Below are 22,053 nucleotides of genomic sequence, written 5' to 3'. Positions count from 1 at the left end.
TGCGAGACTGTAAGGCTGGGAAATATTCAAAAGAAAAAGTTCTTCCTCCGTGGGGAACTGCTGTCCCGCTCCCCTCCAAAAAAGAGAGGAAAGTTGGAATGTCTTCTTCTCTATTGATAATATTATGAAAATATGCACACTATGATCATGGAACATCAGTCGAGGGAGGGTTTCTAGGGCTGTAAGGCTGTGAAATATCCAAAAGAAATATTTCTTCCTTCATGGGAAACTATTGCCCCCTCCCCAAAAAAGAGAGGAATTCTGGAATGACGTCTCCTCTACTGACGATATTATGAAAATATGTACGCTCTAATCATAGAACACCAGTTTAGAGAAAGTTTGTGGGGCTCTAGTGCTAGAAACAACCAAAAGAAATATTTCTCCCTTCGTGGAAAACTATTGCCCCTCCCTAAAAAAAGATAGGAATTCTGGAATGACTTCTTCTCTATTGACAGTATTATGAAAATGTGCACACTTTGATCATGGAACACCAGTCGAGGGAGGGTTTCTAGGGCTGTAAGGCTGGGAAATATCCAAAAGAAATATTTCTTCCTTTGTGGAAAACTATCGCCCCCCCTCCAAAAAAAAGAGGAATTCTGGAATGACTTCTTCTCTATTGACAATATTATGAAAATATGCACGCTATGATCATAGAAACCCAGTTGAGGGAGGGTTTCTAGGGCTGTAAGGCTGGGAAATATCCAAAAGAAATATTTCTTCCTTCGTGGGAAACTACTGCCCCCTCCCTAAAAAAGAAAGGAATTCTGGAATTACTTCTTCTCTATTGACAATATTATGAAAATATGCACACTATGATCATGGAACACCAGTCGAGGGAGGGTTTCTAGGGCTGCAAGACTGGGAAATATCCAAAAGAAATATTTCTTCCTTCGTGGAAAACTATTGCCCCCCCTCCCCACCAAAAAAGAGAGGAATTCTGGAATGACTTCTTCTCTATTGACAATATTATGAAAATATGCACACTATGATCATGAAACACCAGTCGAGGGAGGGTTTCTAGGGCTGTAAGGCTGGGAAATATCCAAAAGAAATTTTCTTCCTTCGGGAAAACTATTGCCCCCCCCCCCTCCCCACCAAAAAAGAGAGGAATTCTGGAATGACTTCTTCTCTATTGACAATATTATGAAAATATGCACACTATGATCATGGAACACCAGTCGAGGGAGGATTTCTAGGGCTGTAAGGCTGGGAAATATCCAAAAGAAATATTTCTTCCTTCGTGGAAAACTATTGTCCCCTCCCCAAAAAAGAGAGGAATTCTTGAATGACTTCTTCTCTATTGACAATATTATGAAAACATGCACACTATGATCATGGAACACCAGTCGAGGGAGGGTTTCTAGGGCTGTAAGGCTGGGAAATATCCAAAAGAAATATTTCTTCCTTCGTGGAAAACTATTTACCTCCTCCTCAAAAAAGAGAGGAATTCTGGAATGACTTCTTCTCTATTGACAGTATTATGAAAATTTACACACTATGATTATAGAACACTTGCTGAGGGAGGGTTTGTGGGACCGTGGTGCTCTAAGGTTGGGAGGCATTTTTCATCATATAATCAGGTATCAATTAGTTTACTCCCTTTCACTAATATCTATGAACCTCCTCGACAAAGAAATATCTTTGGGTGTAAGAGGATTATTCCATTTTTAATTCACTGCAAATTAATTTTTTTTATTGGTTTTCGCTTTACTGATCTTTTAAAATATTATCTGATTTTGCTCACTGAATATGTCCAGATATTTTTTTCAAGAACCTGATCGATATCACACTTTTTTCTTTATACCAATATAGTTGAGTACCGTTGATCCCTCCTACTTTGCTTTGATTATGGAAATCCTAGTAACGAACTTAGCTAGTTCTTTGTTGCTAGGTTGTGATTCTATTTTTTGTTAGATTATAATCTTATTAGCACGCTCTTCATGGTTTCCAAGAATTTGAACGTTCTCAAGAATCTTGGGGTCTATTCCAGTTTAAATTGAGTCTTAATCCAAAGTGGAGCCGATCCCCAGTTGACTAACTAAAGTAAAACTAAGTATAACTGGTAGTATACCATTACTAGCAGAAGCGTATGTCGGAAGACAGGCATTCAAAAAAAAGGGGGAAAATTGAATAATTTCTTAGACCACACTGCTTTTCCATTTACAAAAAATTAATCAAAGAGATTATATTAGAGAACGTATATTCTTTTGTAAGTACCAGAGAAAAAAATTTTTGTCTTTCCCCCAGCATGTAATTTTAAATCCTATTATTTCCTCTTCCCCTACAAAGAAAAATTCCTGAAATGTTCAGTTCGATCCCCCAGCCGCGAGAGAAAATAGGGTTGAGTTATCATAACAGCCTAAAAAATTCATCATGATTTGAATGAAATCCCCTTACTGTTTATGGTCATTCGATACCTTATAATAATCTTGCGAGTCTCAATGTCAGCCGACAGTCTCAAAGACGGGAACTGCCGTTTCCTTCCAGGACCCTCCCTCCGCCATCCCACGCGGAAAACCCCCCCGAAATTTTTTGTCAAAGAATGATCATGGATAATACAACAACAAGTAAAACATCAGGGAATTTACCTAAGACAGTGAATTTTTTTAAAGCCTAGGAATATTTCGGCTTTATATCCAAGAGCCGTCCTGAAAAAACTACACATAAAAATGAAATAAAACTTACAATTAAATGAGATCTTTAACACTGAAGATGATAAATTAAAACAATCCCAGATTTGTTATTTTTATGATGGAAAGGTATTATGGTCTTGGTCGTTATTTAAAGATGATGGGTTTGTGTTGTCAGTTATTTTTTGCTTTTTGTTTCCCCCGGGATGATAGTTCGAAACAAGGGTCTTAGAAAATTGGGAGAGGGCTTATTCGAACAAAAATTAAAAGTTTAAGTGCTCTTTTAAGTGACCTGTTAGAATGGAGAGCAACTAGCCCCCTTACTATGCCCTTTTTTCTTCCAAAGACATCCAAATAAAATTTGAGATAGCCATTTGGTTCATCATAATTGAAAGATCCAATGTATGTACCTCTGGGAATGACATGACTACTTACAGCCCCTAGGAAAAGGGCTGTAATGTTTTTCCAATTTGTCCATTGTTTTCAGATAGTATCTGTTATCGGGAAACATATGGTATTATTTATGGGGGAGCTTTCTGCGGGAAGGGGTCTTCCGGGGGGAAATTTCCTGGAGAGAATTTTCCTGTTGTAGTAGTAGAACAATTTTATTGAAAAGAATCATTTCTGTATAATAGCACAACAAAAGCGGAGCTTACGAGGATGTTCTAAAATAATAAAAAGAAAAAGAGTATGGAGCATGAGACCATTTACCGAAACCAACATGAAAAATAAATTACGAAACACTACAATATAAAACCCCAAAAACAACACATAAAAAATACAGAAAAATAAACTACTGAAGATATAATTAATCTGTTACAAAAGCATACCTACTGAGCAACTCCACACGTAAATCAGATTTAAAAATTTATATACATAATTTATATACATTTAAATACATAATTATTTTTATTTGTCTTTCTTTTTGGATGCACAATTTTACATATGGAGAGAATGTTACGGTGGGATATTTCAGGGAAAACTTTCAGCGGGGATCAAATTGTCTGGGAGGACATTGCTAGGTAACATCTCCCTTCTTATTTCACCAAACTTTTTTGGCGCTTATTTTAATGCTCCATTTAACTGAAATGATTTACTTCATAATACAGTGGTTTATTATTAGGAAGGGGTGGTAGGTCTTTGTTTAGGGTGGAGGTAAGATGCCTAAAGGAATACGTTTCAATGTCCTAGTTTTCTAAGCCTCTTTGAGCCATCAGATGAAAAGTTGAATGAGTTTTTTAAGTTGATTGAGAATGAACAAATTGGATAGTTTACAATTCTTCCCGGAGGCTGTCTGTTCCTTCTTCTACTTCCCTCTGAGCATGATTTCAAAGATTCTACTAAAGGCTACTCAGAAATCCTCCTTTGTCGTCAAGGGTGCTTCATGCCTTCAGACCTTCCAGATGGGGATTTCTTGCCCCTCTCTCCAAACAAGTTGCTGAAAGGCTTAAGGTTAGTACAAAATGTGGTTTGAATCACGAAATTTTCAATATTCCAAAAATTTCCATTACGTAAGTGTAAAAAAGTTCATCCGTTACCACACTTAATGCTTAACATTTGAAGCGGTATTTAAAATAATTGTTAAAGGAAAAATTATGAAACATGAACAACATTCTGCTTAGTTTTTCTTATTACAAAGTTTTTTTCTTCACTTTTCGTAGAAGAAAGTTTATTTTTTAAAGAGTATTAATTTCACTATCTTGTCAATTATTTACTTTCTGTTGTCCTTTGTCTTGCTATATACCTTATCCACTATAAACTGAAAAGACAATATTTTGAATATCGAGCATGCGATATTCGAATCGAAAACATTTGACATTGAATTGCAATGATATCGAGTATCGGAGATATCATATCCAAATGGTATCAGATAAAGGAATCCCACCAGACATCGATCATAACAGATATTCGAATTGAACATATTTGAAAATGAAAATCCACTGAAACGAGGATTTAAGGACCCATGGTTTATCATTGATAATATTTTCGGGGGAGGGAGGGGTATTTTGCCATGGAGGATCAGGGATCAGCTCCAGTAAGTTTTTGGAATAAAATAATGTTAATAAGTTGTTTTTTTTTGGGGAGAGGGGGGTATGGATGGCCAGGGTTTAGTTGCCACAATTTTTGGAATGGAATTTCGTTAACAAGTGTTTATTTTATTAGTAATTTTAGATCACATTATTAATTGGTTTTTTCCTTTTCTTGAATTTTTTTCTACAAACAGTATTTCAAGACTCCTTTATAGTAATTAATTAAAAAAAACTTTCCAAAAAAAGGCTTTTAAAGGAAAGTAAAGGCCATATTAAACGAAGGATCGGAAGAAATGGAAACCTACAGTACCTCAAACTCAAAACAACCAGAAATTAATATTAAAGAATAAATGAAACCGAAAACGAACAGAAATTATACAGACAATCATATTAAAAAACATACAACATGTACTAATATAAACGAATAAACAAATGTTAAAACAAGTAAAGCTTAAGCTAAATATGCAACTAAAGCTTAAAACGAATAAAAATATTTTCCTATTGAAGAATAAATGAAACCCAAAACGAACGAAAATAAATAATCATGGCAAACAAACATACAATAGGTACTAATATAAATGAATGAATAAATCTTAAAACGAGTGAAACAATTTAATATGTAAATCAAGCTTGAAACCAACAAAAGTCACTACAAACAAGAGTTTGGAGTTTGCCTCCTTTTCTCACTGTGAAAGTCTAAAACCTACTGCGTCATTGGCGCTTTGCTGAAAGCTATATGTGTCATGAACAGTCTTGGAAACTACAAATGAAATCGCACTTAGGGTTTGATATAAAATGATATTAATTGTTTAAAGATCGTCATTTTAAGATTTTAATTTAATAACTTATTTTCATTTTCAATGCTGCATTGCTCTAAGAAAACTATTGTAATATAGTTCGTTTTCCGTGAAGCCCCAATGACGAAGTAAGCTTCAGACTTTTACGGTTAGGGAAGGGGGCAGTATCCAAACTCTTGTTTGTAATGAAGCTATATTTGTCTTGAACAGTCCTGGAAAGAACTAATAAAATTAAACTGAATATTTGACATATAATGATATTAATCGCTAAAAGCTCATCAGTTTAAAATTTAATTTTACTGTAATTTTATGTTTATTCTCTATGTTATAATATGTTATATTCTATATAAAGAGAATATATGTATATTCTCTGTGTTATAATAAGTACAAAAGAAAATATTTGTAGTATTTACAAATACGAAATGGAAATATTAATCATTTTCTAAAATCTTCCTTATATATTATATTATTTGTTATTAATTATCAAAGAGTTGTTATATTAATTTTCTCCTAATATAACATGTTCTCCTAATATAGTACGAAACGGAAATTTAACAAGAAGCTAAAAAACCATTAGTTAAGACTGATCCAGAAAAATATATTCCTTATTGCTGAAAACCCCTCCAAACTCTGGAAGTATAACAACTCTACCAAAGCCCAGAGTGCTAGTGTGCCAGAAAAAAGCGAGTTGAATATTTCGCAAGGGAGTCCAGTTCTCCCAGCAAAAGCATAGAGGAGTTTTTTGAGAATTTTTTTCTAAACCAAAATAAAAAACAAAAACAAAACAAAAACAGATAAATTACACAAAAAATCCACTCTTGCAAAAATCTCTCTTGCTAAAATCAAGTGTCCCAAATTTGCCCTTGAAGGGGGAAATGAAGAGGGAAATTCGATTTTTGTCTTTGTAAATGTTTTGGAGTTTAAGTAGTCGCTTCCTGTCAAATCAAGCATGATGAATTCTAATACGACGTCCAGTTTTCCGTATCAGGGTATCAATTTTTACCTTCATGGAATGGGTGGAGGGGTGGGTAAACGCGCAAATAATTATTTGACGGATCGCTGCGACTAAAGGATCATTTTATATCAGATAAGGTAGTGCATTGATAAATATGATGTCAAAAAGGTATGGCACTTGGTATTTACCAAGTAAGATATAGCGATCGCAATTTCTGTCCGTCTGTCGGTCTGTTTGTCTTTCGGCCCTGGTTTTGATACTTCGGGGACTTCCAGATAAGCTAGGACGAAGTTGGATGGCGTATCAGGGACCAGACCAGATTAAATTAGACATAGTCGCTTCCCCCATTCGACCATCTGGGAGGGGGGGGGACGAGCGAACGAGATAGTTGAGAAGAATTTTATTTGCCCGTAAAACAAATGATTGTTCTTCTTAAGTTTGGCTTGCTGGTCTAGGGGTGTGATTCTCGCCTAGGGTGTGAGTTGGGTCAGGTTCAAATCCCGGACCACCCCAATTTTTAAATAAAGAAGATCAGAAACTAAATACGTAATGAATATAGCGATCGCTGAAAATTGGCAGGCGTATCAGGGACCGGACCAGATTAAATTCGAAATAGGTTTTTCCTCGATAAGACCATCTAATGGAGTGGAAGGATGGTTAATTAGGAAAAATTAGAAAAAAAATGAGGTATTTTTAACTTACGAACGGGTTATCGTTTCTTAATGAAATTTTATATTTAGAGGGACCTCGTGTCTCAAAGCTCTTATGTTAAATCCCGACTTGATCTGGTAACATTGGGGAATTGGACGGGGAAACCGAAAATCTTGGAAAACTTTTAGAGTGGAGAGATCGGGATGAAACTTGGTGGGACAAATGTTACAATACTGAATAAGAAGAGATTACAGGAACACTGTATTTGCAAGTTTATCTTTTTAATAATTGCCAATAAACAAAGAACAGCAAAATCGATAACTCTAGTACCGAGTCTAATTTTAGGTTCTGACATCGTCACAAGTGGCATATCAGCTCTTGGATCTTGGCTATTCCGACCTCGTCACAAGTGCCATATGAGCTCTCGGCTCTTGTTACTATTTACCTGATTTTCACCTCTGAGGGCAATGTAATATGAAGGGTTCATAAGTATAACTTTTTGAAAACCAATTCTCTAATCGAGGTCATAACTTGAGATCAACCAGTTATAAAAAGGAACGTTTCTAACTCAGGTAAATTAATCCCAAAAATATTTTGATTTTAAAGCTCAGTCTGAAACTTATTCTTCTTCCTATTCCTCATTTGTTATCGTCCTCATCCTATCTTGCTGCAGCGTTAGCACATAACGTCCCTTTACACTCCCCGTAGACAAAGCTGCAGGGTAAACCGTTCCGACGTCAGCTGCATCTGAGATACTCTACCCGCTGGTGTACTGGCACCGTACCATCTTTAGCAGATTTTCTGTTGCTGCTGAAGCATCTTTCATAATTGGAAGATAAATATCCGTGACGAAGAGAGGTGCCAACCCCACTCTTCCGGCTTTAGTGTTTTGGACGTTTGTCTTTCAACTTCATTATTTGCATAATTCACCTGTAAAAGTGGCTTTTTGCGGCAGCCAAAGTTGGCAGAAGCTACTCTGTCTGAACGAAAGTATCTGATCTTGTAACCAACAGAGTAAATAATCGCATTCGGGCATCCTTCAAGGTCTTCTCATTACTTTTCCTTTTGTATATGCGGAGCAAAGCTTTCTCTCGAGCCTCGGTGATCTGCTGGTGGTTGGATTCTGGTGTCATGAAGATCTTGCAAGCATCCTTAAAAGTACTATATTTAAGTGACAAAGAAATCACTGCTGGTTTCCCTACGCCGTGAAGTCTAGATGCTGTATCGCAGCCACATATTGCGTGGCAAACGAATAGATCCTCGTCAAACGAATAGTTTGTTCTTGATCCTTTGTATGTAATACACTCATGGGTTATTTTCATGCGTGTCTTTCTGCATAAAGACATTACATGCTTCAGGATTGACATTGTACAATAGAAAAACTAATATGTCGGTATCATTCCCAATCAAAGTGGTCGACAAAGTTTTAGTACAACTGACTGCAGTTTGCAAAACTAAGACATCGGCATCATTCTGAGCATGTAGAACTTTAGATCCTGAATTCGTCAGCCATTCAGTTAGTAAGTCGATGAAGCGTTATTTATTTTTGGGACTTCTCAAAAATTCCTCCTTACTTTTGACGATCTTCATGTTAGGAGAGAATTCAATGGTTGGACACGACAAACTTATGGTTCTCTTTAGCTGTGTACAACTTTTGTCGTTGGTGTATCAGTGTAATAGTAAAAAATTACCACCGCCTGGGCAAAATGTGTTGAGACATAATTTATGTAAGATTTCGCCACCTTAGAGTATGTGGATCCGACAGTATACGGTATTTTGTGGACTGGCCAGTTACCACCCAAAACTATCTGGGAGGTTGGCAATGTCACTGGACCCTCGATTCCCCTCAATTTTCATCGGTGCATTTGTGAGGGATACTTTGTCGGCTATCGTTATCACCTCCAGCGAACTAAAGAGAGATGGTGGAAAAGTACAAAGCTCGAATGATAGTTTCTCATTCCAGTCAGAACCACTGGTGCTAGCCACTGTGGCTAGACGCTGGAAGATTATAGCTGTTTCGACGATTCCCCTCTTGCTATCCATCATCACAGATGACTCCTCAGCCATAGTTACAGATTTCTCCTTTTTCATATCGCTTCTTTGAGATTTTCAATTGTCAACTCTGCAAGGCCAGTCAGGTTCTGCATGCGTTCGTTAACGACAACCAAAGTGGGCATACCAGATGTCCAAATTGTCTGTTGCAATTCAGTCATGCCTCTACCTGTTGTCAGACCACCACTTGTTTTCATACTTCTCATTAACGTTTGTTCGATCACCAAATCAGGAGAAAGTGCTGCCCAATAGTTGTCAGTTCTCCGGATGAACAGGTATACCTGTAACATTCTGCACTACTCTTGGTTGTCTTTCCTCAACTGAAAAATCGACTGCATGAACAGCCAAGTAGACTTCGTGTAAAGATTGTGACCAGAAGCAGCAAAGTCAGGAAGCATTTCTAAAAAAGACTATAGATAAAGTTCAAAACTGCCACTTCGTTCAGCTCTCAGGTTCTTTTTCAAGATTCTAAGCAGGTCCAAATACTGAAACCAAAGACAGGCAGTTCTGGACTAGGATAACTGTTCTTTTAAACTATGACATATTTCATGGATGAGCTCTGCTGCTTTTGACATCTGCTCTTTGTCAATGGTATCTCCCTCAATTCGTGTGCCTGTTATACCTTTTCAAGGGGTCTTGGTGCACGAACAGCCAAGTAGACTTCGTGTAAAGATTGTGACCAGAAGCAGCAAAGTAAAAAAGCATTTCTAAAAAAGACTATAGATGAAGCTCAAAATTGCCTCTTCGTTCAGCTCTTGGGTTCTTTATCAAGATTCTAAGCAGGTCCAAATATTGAAACCAAAGAGGGGCAGTTCTGGACTCGGATAATTGTTCTTTTACACTATGAAATATTTCATGGATAAGCTCTGCTCCTTCTACCTGTGTTCCGTCAATGGTATCCCCCTCAAGGAGCGACTTGTGTCCCTGTTTTGCCTTTTCAAGGGATTCTGGTAGCATACCATTGACATCAAAAACTCAACTATTCAGTTCTGAGGATAAAAGGTTCGCATAAAGGGCTATTTCCAACCGACCACGGCCTAGCACAGCACCAGAGACAGCTTTGCCTTGTAACATACTTCCCTCAGCACTAGGCACGTATACTTTACTTATGATTTCCGAAAGTCCCAAGTTTGCCATAAGGAAGCCAATGGCTCCTAGGAAACTCATGCGCGTTTAAAATCCACCTAGGACAACAATAACATTTGTTAATGCACTTGTGGCAGGCTCTGCACTGACGATACACCTTGCCTTCCAGTAATGCGGTTGATCAAAGGTAATTACTTGAGTTTTTCCACCTCGACTTGCTTTTTGGTTGGCATGCATAAGTGTAGAATAAACACAGGAGATCAGAAAATCATTGAAAGTCAGAAATGACTATTTGCTTTTTTCCAGAATCAGAAGCTAAATCCAAACAATATCTCACAAAATATTTCTGCTCAGCGCTCCTAGACCCCAGTTTGTTGTTCTGTCTTTTTTCGGAAGTAAATAAAACGGAACAGACATTATATATAGCCTTGAACCCAGTCATGTTGCAAGTACGATGGTAGATGGCTCCAGTGATTCGATCAGCTAAATAATGGCACTAAGGAATGGAAACCGCAAACTGGAGAGGGGATGGGATTGTAGAATACTGGTTTGAAATTAAATTGTTTGAGACTCATATTCTAAGGTGTCATTTCTAGGTTGATAGGAATTGAATGACGCATGGACTAGGTTGAGTGACGCATGGACGGATGATAGATAGACTTATCTATCTACGAATCAAATGACATCATTTTCATACAATCCTAATAAGGGCTTATGCCAGATTTGCCTTTAACTAACTTGGACTATCTGTCTTGGCCTTTTTTTTTTACAATTAGCCATGGCTTGATGTCCACATCTACTTGATTTTAATTCAGTCAGTCTAATTCTTTCATCCCTTAGTTCTATGACTATCTACCTTAGTTCTGCCCTAGGAATGACTCATGGACGGGTGATAGATAGACTTATCTATCAACAAATCAAGTGATATAGTTTTTATACAATCCTAATAAGGGCTTATGCCAGATTTGCCTCTCACTCATTCGGACTATCTCTCTTGGATTTATCTACAATTAGCCATGGCTTGATGCCCAAAACTACTTGATTTTTATTCAAATTAAAATGAATTAGTGAGCAAGAGGCAAATCTGGCATAAACCCTTATTAGGATGACTTGAATACGTAAAATCAAGTTTTTTACTTTTTTTTGAAATTTACCACCATTCATTTCATAGAAAGGGATAAAAAATACGACAATCTCTTAATTTCAAGTTTTAACCCCCTCCCCGTCCTTTTAGGGTGAAAATGAACATAAGGGTGTGGAAAAATGGAAACCTGAATTCAGGTCTGAAGTCAGCAATCTTGATTTGATTGGAAACGACTATTTAAACTCCAAAAATATTTATAAACAGAAAAATCGATTTCCCCCTCATTCCCCCCTTCAAGGGCAAATATGGAACACTTGTGCAAAGGGGATTTTGGTGGATTTTTTTTTTAATTCAGCTGATTTTTTTTAAGCAATTCGGTGTAAAAACAAATTCTGTTGCAATTTCCTTGAGGTTTGTCCTTTTTTCCCGCATCCTTCCTGCACTATATAGCGTTGCCTCTGATTGTTATTTTATTGTTGACGACTATTTTGTATGAATCACTTTCTAAAAGTATCTGGAAACTCTCTGCTCGGGGATATCACATTGGAATGGTGTCAGATAAAGGAATCACACCAGGCATCAATCGTAAATCGAACATATTTGAAAATGTACATCGACTGAAACGAGGATGTTTTTGGGGTAGATTGTTTATTTTATCAGTTATTTTAAACTATATTAATCAGTTTTTTCCTTTTTTATATTTTTTTTTCACAAACATTGCTTCTCTTTTATAGTAATTCTAATTTTACTATTGACTACTTTTTTGTGAATCATTTTCCAACAGCATCAGGAAACTCTTTGAACTGGGATTAATATCTATACGCTTCTCTCGTTTCAGAAGAGCTATTTTGGTGGAGTGTGCTTAATTAAAGTTCTCTAATTGTTTATATTAGCTTTACTAGTGTTTCTTCAAGGTTAAGATCAGCAGGAAAATGCAATCAAAGCTTTTTTATGGACCTTGGTTCCTTACTGCTTTTATTAAAGCTACCTCAAAAGTTGAAATCAATGGAAAATAGGATACTACTTTTAAGCGATTCTCCTACTAAATTGCAACAATGTTGAGATCCCGTCAGATTCTTGGGTACAGGGTTGCCACCATGGTCAGTTCCTAAAGTACTACAATTGCCTAAATTTGCGCGCTACACAACGATTTTCGATGCTATAGTCAAAATATTGACTGTAATAGTGCTAAAATAGCACGAAAGTGCTACAGTTGGCAACTCTGATAGGATATAGTTGGTGATTTGCAAATCTTACCGTTTGCCCTGATCCAACTCATTGCTTCTTTTTTTCATTGGCTTTGGGCAAGAATAGTATATTAAAGCACACCTACCCATAGGGGAGTGGAGAAAGGGTAAAACTAACCAAGGAATATTGGAGGGACCGATCATGGCTTATATATAGACACGTAGATTACATGGAAGAAAAATCGCATAATCCGGGAATAGAATCATACTTTTCGATAGATTAGTCACCCAGTAGATATACAATGTCACGATCCGTAGCTTGAAGGGAGGAGGAGAAGGAGATCGCACGATATTTCCTGGTGGTAAGGGCTAAGACATGAAGATAACACATATTTAGACAAAAATCTTCCAATTTTTGGAGGGCTCTCATGTCTTCATTGTACCCAGGTATGCCCATCCCTCACCCTCTCCCCTCCATCCCTAGTAACGAGTATAGTATATACAAAATGATACACACTATTTACAAAATGGTACAAGGTTGCCAGATTGGACAAATGATCAACCAACTGGAAAAGTTAATTTTGGCTAATGAAATTCATAAATGTAACCCCAATAAAAATTAGGTAACTATGAATTCAATATACAAAACAGAAAAGTCATAACACTTACCACAGACTGCTCAAATTTGGCTGATTCTGGCGAATGATGTGCATGATTTAAGCACCGTACCATTTTAATCATCAAAAAATTTTAAATTTAAAATTTTTTTTCTAGGATTTGGTGGGATGCATCATTCACGAATTATGTCATCCTAATGATCTGAAACAAGTTTCCAATCACTTGAAAGAGACCCTTCAATCTGGTCAAAGTACAAGCGCCGTCTATCGATTACTAGTGACCCCACCTAGCCAGTATGAGAGTCATCTTTCGCCTGAGAAGGGTCAGTATATACATGTACAAACCAAGTCAAAGAGATTCCCAAATAATTCGAACGCCTCTGAAATGGAATTTATCATGGCCACCCATTCAATTTTGAGGTACGTTTTTCTTTGCCTTTATCAAAAGAGGGTTTCATAAAAAATACAAAATGAACGCTCAGAAAGTATCGACATGCCTAAACTTAATAAAGATGAGGTTGGAAGCAGGAAGTAAGCACGGCGGTGGATTGGATGCATTTGCATCATTTGGGTGATTTATGAAGGTGCAAGGAATCGGTCAAACCAGTGTACTTTTAACAGCGAATACTTTTGGAAAATCTCGCCTTCCATCTAGGGTGCGTCCAGTATTTTTGTTCGGGCAGGGTTTTTTTTTACAGAAAAACTGTCAAAAATTTGTTCATGGCTCTTTTTGTTACTTTTTTCCAACCCGGGCAAAAGCTTCGGGGAGGCGGGGGCAAACCTGGTAATCCCCCCTCCTGGATAAGGCCTTGCCTTGAATGTATTTTCGCTTGAATAGTGCTTTTTGCACATTTTGACTTTTATGGCTGCGACATTTTATACTAAGTATCAAAAGACGTTGCCGGATTGCCAAATTGATGCCATATTGATCAAATTAAGGTCTGCCTTCCTTGTGCTAGTATCTTAATGTATTAACGAAAGACGAAATTTTTTGAAAAATATCATCTTCCATTATGGGCGTATCCAGGATTTTTGTTCGGGTAGGGTTTATTTCAGAAAAACTTTACAAAAGGTATCAAAAATTTGTATATATCAATTTTTGTTAATTTTACAAGCCAAACAAAAGTTTCGGGGCAAGGGGTCAAATCTGGTAATCGCACCCCCAGGGATACGGCCTTGTTTTCCATGTATTTTCGCTTGAACGGCGCCTTTGGCACAATTATTGCTATGAATGTTATGCCAGGCATCAGAAGACGTTGCCACATTGGCGAATTGGAGCCATATTGATCAGATTAAAGTCTATATTCCTTGTACTAGTATCTATATGTTGATTTTTGCTCTCATGCGATTTTAGTATATCAATGGAAGACGAATATTTTTCTATTACTCCTTAGCTCTGATTCAGTCCTATCTATCCTCCGAATTAAAACTTTAAAATTCAGTCTGCAGGTTTTTTAGATTAAAAATACTTCGGAAATTGGTCAAAATCAGTCAAAATCACTGGCTATTTTACTTTTGTCTCAATTCTTTAAGAACAGTTCCTGAAAAACAAGGGCCGTTTAATTAGAATCCGGATCTTTTTTTAAAATCTTACAACCAACCAACAAAAAAAAAAAAAAAAAAAAAAACCTTACAAGAACACTTATTGCTGCCTTAGATGTTAGCACGAGTGTTTTCATTTTTAATTCTAAAAAAAAATGAGGAGGGGGCGATCCCATAAAATACGGGATAATTTCTGCTCTTTTTAAGTTTTAATGCTGCTCCTTACTTTCAATTAAAAAAAAAGAAAAAAAAATCTTTTTTCGTTTAATTGTCTATACAGAATTATATTCCTGAGTAATGAGTGAAATTTTGGAAGTTTTAAGTTCAGGGTGCAAGAAAGGTTTGAATATTAATGTCAAGAAGACAAAATAAGTCGCTTGGGTTAGGATAAATGAGGGTGAAGAGGTGATAAACAAGAACGGTTAGGTAGATAACGGGAACGGGAGCTCCATTAGCTTGGTAAGGGGATGGTAACGGGTATTATGGTAACTTGGTAAGGAAGCTTGGTAACGGGAATGAATCGATCAAGTGGATAACTTCACCTATCTTGGTAGCTAAGTATTAGTAAAGATAGTAGATGCCGTGAAAGTGTAAAGAATAGAAAAGCTAATGAGTAAGATGTCTTTTTTTCTTCAAATTGATTAAAGGCTAGAAAAATATCAAAAGTTACAGGGAAATAGTAAGAATGTTGAAGTTTTGGTGGATGGGGGGGGGGCTATGTATTTGCCAGGCCAACTGACTCATACATTCTATATGTAAGAACAGAAATTTAAACACCGGAAATTGTAAAGTGCCTGCGTAGCGTTCGGACATTGCAAAGTCACAGCAGTTAATTTGTTCAGAAAAATAAATAATAGAAACCAATCAGTCAATAGTTGGGCCACGTTCTACAGATGAAGGATGACAGATCACCGAAGATTGTCCTTTTTGGCCAACCGTCCGGGGCTACACGGAAAGCGGGTCGTCCATGTCTGGGTTGGGAGTATGTCATAAATAAAGGTTTAAAGGAAATGGAAACTTCCTGGGAGGGTGCAAAGAGGGAGGCTTTAAATAGATTAGGTTGGAGGAGGAGCGTCCGTAGCTGTGTTGGCCTCAGGCGGCTTGGTGTTGCAGTGAGTAATAGTAGTAGTAGTAGTAGTAGTAGTCTTTGTGAGCGGAATTTAGTTAGCAACGTTTCCCATATCTTCAAAGCAGCGCCAGCCCGTTGTTGAGATACCGTATCTGGTACAACACCATCGTCTACATCATAAATAGTTTCAAACTTCCCAATGGAACGTTTTCTCCCACAGCCTGCAAATAAATTTAAAAAGGAAAAAATCCAGTTTAACGACTCATTACCAACTTAAAAATTATTTTATTACGTTAATGAAACTTTACTGGATGACTTTAACAAAGGCATTAGCAAGAAAAATTCTAACGGTTCGAATTTATAACAGGAAATCTTTTCCAACAGGAAAGCAAAGCATAACTGAAGCATAACTGAATCCACCTTAAAGGCTGGAAAAACATTGCAACCTCCACCCCCTGAATGAAAAATAAGCAAATATATGCTGTTTTCAGCCAGTTGAAAATAACGGAATGGCCTGTCTAAAGGTTTTTTCTTTTTTTCTTTACAATAAAATAAATGACCACCTAAGTCCAGTGGCTTGTCGCTATGGTCGACTTAACATTTATAAATAATAAATATTGGCCGCTGTTGGTTTGGAGCTAAAATTTCGTAGTTTTTGTATTAATTCTGCTATTTCATCTTATTATATGATTTAGGCATCTAGACCTTATCCATAGTTCCTTAAAAAAATCCTCTAGGTATTGTGAAGGCTCTACTGCCCATAGGACACTAAACAAATGCAAAACTTAAAAATCTTTGTAACATAAAAAAACCGTCTTCCTAAAAATCCCTCCCAGGTCCCCCCGCTCCCTAGAAAAATCATTCTAAGGTAGATCCTCTTTTAAGAATTCCTGTTGCGTCATTTGATTCTGTAATTGCTTGTTTATTTTGTGGCGTTAGTTCCTCTAATTTCCGAGTTGAAAACCATTTACTTTAGAATTCATTGATAATATTAAGTAAAATAAGTAAAATTTAGAATTAAAAAAAAAATATTTATAATTTATAAATTTATTATATATTTAATTATAATAATTTAATTATTATTTATTTATTATATATTATAATTTATAAATTTATTTATAAATTTAAAATTTACGAGTAAAATTTAAAATTTAATAATAAATAAAATAGCAACTCTGTGTTTGATTTAGCAGTAAATGTAACTTTAGTCAAATTTTACAGTTATTTATCATTGCAATAAAATACAATCAACAAGAAGTCTTCACAAGACATCCATTTTAGAAAGATTGATTTACTCAAAACAATAGATCTCAGTGGTGCACTCAGAAAATAATTTTGAGGGGGCTGACCAGGGGCCCCTGGGCCAATCAACGGAGAACTTTTAAATTCCTTAGAAATATCGGTATTTTAAGGAAAATTTCTAAGGTTTTCATCTGTTTTTTTTTTCTTGAGGGGTGGGAGGGGGTGATAGAGCCCCTTTCGCATCCCCTTGGGTGCGTGCCTGATAGCGTTATGGGCCAGGGTCGTACTTAGGGTTTTATCCAGAAGAGTTGGTTTTGTTGAAATTTTGTTAAAAACGTCATTCGATTATATTGCTATTCGAGCAGTCAGACGGATTAGTTCTTATTGGTCGACCGTTCCCTCACTATCATAGCAAGTTAACTAATTTTTAAAATTGATTAATTTGATCATAGGTAAATTTGAGCCTAATATATAAGATGCCGATCAGTCATTAAAGGAAAGTTGAATTTTTTCAAATTATTTGACATAACGTGTAAAATTTTCCTAGAAGTATTTTGCGACTGTTGAAAATGGCGAAAAAATATGGGCACGGACCGTAAACATCATATTAAACTCCGTTCATCGAACTGATCTCGCGGGGTCGGTAATCGGTATTTTACCGGTTGAACGGGAGCCCACTTCCTTTATTCATTAAGCCCAACGGAGCCAGCGATCCAGTTGAACAGGAAACCCCATTTTAGTCCAGCTCGGAAAGTACAGCTGAGCTCAACAGGTTTCAAATAAGATTGATAAACAGATCAGGGCCTAGGCTCCCTTCCTTTTTTAAAGTTTACTTTAATTCTGTAAACTTTTTTATGACTTTACCGGCTTTTGTCCAGAACTCAACCTTGTAATTGCCTTTAAGTATGATAGTATGAACTGTATGATAATGATAGTATGATTAATGAGTTTCTTAAATATGGTGGCTCTGAGGTTAGTAATAAGCTACTGAAGATTATGAATATGATTTTGAAAAAGGGAAGTACCCAATGATTTTAGGAAAACCTTAATTAAACCACTGTATAAGAAAGTTGACAAGAGTGAGTGCCGTAATTATCGAGGCATTAGTCTGGTCTCTGTAGGTAGCAAATTATTGAGTAATATGATACTTTTTAGACTGAGACATGCTGTAGACAAAGTTTTAAGGGAAGAACAATACGGTTTTAGAAAAGGTAGAGGATGTGTTGACCATGTTTTCACTCTTAGGTTAATAATTGAGAAGTCCCTTCGTTGTCAAACACCTTTGGTCCTCAGTTTTATCGATTATGAGCAAGCTTTCGATTCTGTTGATAGAAGAGCGCTAACAAAGGTCTTACCGTTATATGGTATACCAGAAAAATACATTAAAGTGATTTGCGTTATGTACGAGAATAATACTGCTGCGGTTAAGGTAGGAAATGAGGTTTGCAACTGGTTTTGTGTTAAATCAGAAGTTAAGCATGGTTGTGTTCTATCCCTCTTTATGCGGTTCATTTTGATGGACTTCGTCTTAAGGAGCACAGGAAAGGCAATTGGAGACCATGGAATCAAATGGGGAGGAAGAACGCTCCTGGACTTCGATTATGCTGATGATTTAAGCATATTAGATGAAAGTGTGAACAAAATGAATGAATTTTTAGAGGTTTTACGAGTTCAGGGTGCTAAAATAGGCTTGAAAATCAATGTTAAGAAGACTAAGTCACTAAGGCTAGGAATAAGTGAAGATGAACAGGTGACATTAGGTAACGAAAAGATTGATCAGGCTAGGAGCTTCAGTTTCCTTGGTAGTATTATTAGTAAAGATGGTGGGAGCAGTGAAGATGTTAAGAGTAGAATAGCTAAGGCTCAGGGTGTTTTTTCACAGTTAAAAAAAGTTTGCAAGAATAGAAAGATAAGTCTACAAACCAAGATTAGAATATTGGAAGATACAGTGATGACAGTGGTCAAATATGGCTCTGAAACATGGGCACTCCGAAAAGCAGATGAAAATTTACTAGATGTTTTCCAGAGAAATTATCTACGGATTGTTCTGGGTACCTGGCTGAATGGCGGCATTTCAAGCAGTAGGTTGTACGAAAAGTGTGGGGCTATAATGAAAGAAAGGTTGAGATGGCTAGGCAACGTTCTACGGATGAAGGATGACAGATTACCGAAGGTTGTCCTTTTTGGCCAACTGTCTGGGGCTACACGGAAAGCAGGTCGTCCTTGTCTGGGTTGGGAGGATTTCATAAATAAAGACTTAAAGGAAATGGGAACTTCCTAGGAGGGTGTAAAGAGGGAGGCTTTAAATAGATTAGGTTGGAGGAGGAGCGTGCGTAGCTGTGTTTGCCTCAGGCGGCTTGGTGCTGCAGTGGGTTAGTAGTAGTAGTAGTAGTATTGGGGGGAGGGGTGATAAATGATACAGGGAGTGGTGTCCCCATGGTGCCCCCGCTCGTTTATAGAAACAGGAAGGCACTTAAGTTGTACGATTAAGTAAAGTTAACTAGAAACTTTACACTAGAGTCAGAGTCATGGGCTATTCTTGTGGCGTTTGTGGTCATTTAAGCACATTTAATAGGTTTCAATGAATTTTCCTAAGAAGCAATCTGATTTAAAGATGTTTGTTAAATGGAGATTAAATATTTTTGTAATTTAGAGCATCCAATGCTGTTTTCTGCAGGCACTTAAAATCACTGTACAGCTTCCTTTTATTATCCCTCCAATTGTCCAACCAACAAGACAGGCACATAGCTCGTTCCAATTGTTTTGAGGCTGGCAAGCGAAGGAGAGAGTGCTTGAAGAACAGCTTCATCCGACGTTACACTACGATCTGGGAATGATCTTCCTGCGGAAGTAATCCCTAAAAATTTCTTTATTGACTCTTTCAGAGGAAGATTCAATAATCATCTAAAAACATCGGTAAAAGACTAGCGGTAGATTAGATATTTAATTATGCCTGGTGCCGTGAATAAAAAAAGGACGGTTGTTAAGGTTGAATAAGAATCTTCTACCCCCTGAGTGCATAAAGACAGACAAATGAGTAGCTTGGGTGTTTTGTCATGCGTTGTCTTGCCCTTTTTGTTTTGAAAATTGCTTCAATTAAATCAGGCGGCTTAGTTATTATTTTATGGGCTTAGTTATTTTATGGGCTATTATTTTAGTTATTATTTTATGGGCATAGGAAACTAGATACCTTAAAAAAAGTTTTACAAATAGAGAAACTTCTAGATAAAATTCAAAAATTCTCTTAAATATTGCGTCATTTCAAGTCATGTTTTCTTGCTTTTTTTACAGTGATTTTTCTTTACTATTAATTTCTTTGTTTTAAAACCATTTTCTTGGTCCGAAGATTATACTGGAAAACTTTTATCTTTTCTCGCCGGAATTGTTTAATAATCTAAGCTCTTGAAAAAAAAAATATGAGAAAATTTCTTAGAATTTATTTCTTAGAAAACTATGGCTTTACTCCAGTATCAAAGCATTTAGTAAAAATACTTAAAATTCCGAATTCAAAGAGATTTATGTGAAAAAACTGATTCTATCATCTTTATTCCGATGTTCGTAAGAATTATTTTCATCGTAAAAGCAGTTAATTTCTTTGAAATTTACATAAAAGAGAAGCAGACAAATTTATCCTGAAGAATTTTGACAAGTCATGGGTTTAAACAATAGAGATATCCTGCGATTCTGAAGGAAACATGCTGAATAAATAAAAGTAAGACCATTAAATTGCTTATTCCATGCTCTTTTCAAATAAAATAATCATATTTCTGTCAACTCCCCCCCCTGATGGTAGCCCTGCTGAAATATATATCCAGTAATTGAATCTGGTAATATGCCATAGGCATTTTGCTATAACAGATTTCTGCACTCTCGATTTCATATTATAAAATAAGAATTCCATTGTTGTACTGTCTTCTTTTAGTTCCATACATATTTTAAGGTTATAATTATCTTATTGTATTGCATTTATTTATTTAGCATGTTTCTTTCAGAAGCGGCCAACCACCAAATATTTACCTAAGATTTTATACAATCGTACCTTTTGTGTTCTTTCTCTCAGTTTGGTTTAAACATTGTTATAAAAAAAATAATAAAAAATAAATGCAGTGCTACCTACTTGTGCATTTTATACTTTTATTTTACTCAACAACTAACAAAAATGATAAATTATAGCATGATATTTAGAAATATTATAAAATAAAAAATCTAATGGTAATGCTTTTATTTTGTTTGGAATATTTCCTTTAGAAGTGGCCAAAAATGCTTAAGAAAAATGGTAGAATTTTTCATTTTTGTTGAGTAGGAAGGGAAGTAGAAAAATTTTAGGGCTATGTCTGTGACAATTAAGGGGGCGGGGCTTCATTGTCAGAAAAGCGACCATGAAATTTCGAAATGAAATAAAATAAGTAAAAATACCATTAAATAACAATTTAATGGTGCTGCTTTTATTTTTTTTAGCATGTTTCTTTCGGAAGTGATCACCCACTTAGTTTTTACATAATTTTTACAAGATTTACATAAAAAAAATCTTAAATTCTATTTAGTCCTAAATTATCTTTAATTTGGTGCTTATCAAATGAGATAAACTTATCTGTAAGGTTTGTTGCTCTGGCTGAAAAAGCTCTTTTGGTTATCAAACAGTTCTTGGTAACGAACTGTAGGTAAGGAGAGACCCGGCTCAATAGTAACCGAAACTCCAAGAAACAGGTCGAATTTTTATGCTGATTTCAAATATGTAAGTTTCATTAAGTTTAGTCTTACTTATCAAAGATTACAAGCCTCAGAAAATTTGCCTTATTTTTGAAAAAGAGAGTGAAACCCCCCTAAAAGTCATAGAATTTTAATGGGAATCAGACCATCAGATTCAGCGTATCAGATAACCCTAGTGTAGAGGTTTCAAACTCCTATCTAAAAAATAATGTGGAACTTTGGGTTTTTTTGCTAGAAGAAAGATCACGGATGTGTTTTTGTTATTATTTTTTTTTTCCTGCGGTTTTCTTTTCGATCCAGTGGTCATAGAATATTGTGATTGGGGCTCATTCTAACGGAAATTAAAACTTCTAGTCACCTTTGTAAGTTACAAAAAGATGGGAGGGCAACTAGGCCCCCTC

General features: G+C 36.2%; 1 protein-coding gene across 2 annotated transcripts in view; it reads left to right on the top strand.

Annotated features, from left to right (window-relative positions):
• Positions 1 to 22,053, top strand: part of LOC136031395 (nuclear receptor coactivator 2-like) — a 203,323-nt gene that overhangs the window by 159,446 nt on the left and 21,824 nt on the right. For both annotated transcript variants that reach the window (XM_065710934.1, XM_065710935.1), the window contains exon 9: positions 13,247 to 13,509. In XM_065710934.1, coding sequence (XP_065567006.1) covers positions 13,247 to 13,509 — 263 coding nt within the window. The remainder of the gene's footprint in view (positions 1 to 13,246; positions 13,510 to 22,053) is intronic.

This window comes from Artemia franciscana, chromosome 9 (assembly GCF_032884065.1).
Source record: "Artemia franciscana chromosome 9, ASM3288406v1, whole genome shotgun sequence".
Lineage (NCBI taxonomy): Eukaryota > Metazoa > Arthropoda > Branchiopoda > Anostraca > Artemiidae > Artemia > Artemia franciscana.
The sequence above is the reverse complement of the archived record's forward strand: the minus strand, read 5'-3'. Positions and strand labels throughout refer to the sequence as shown.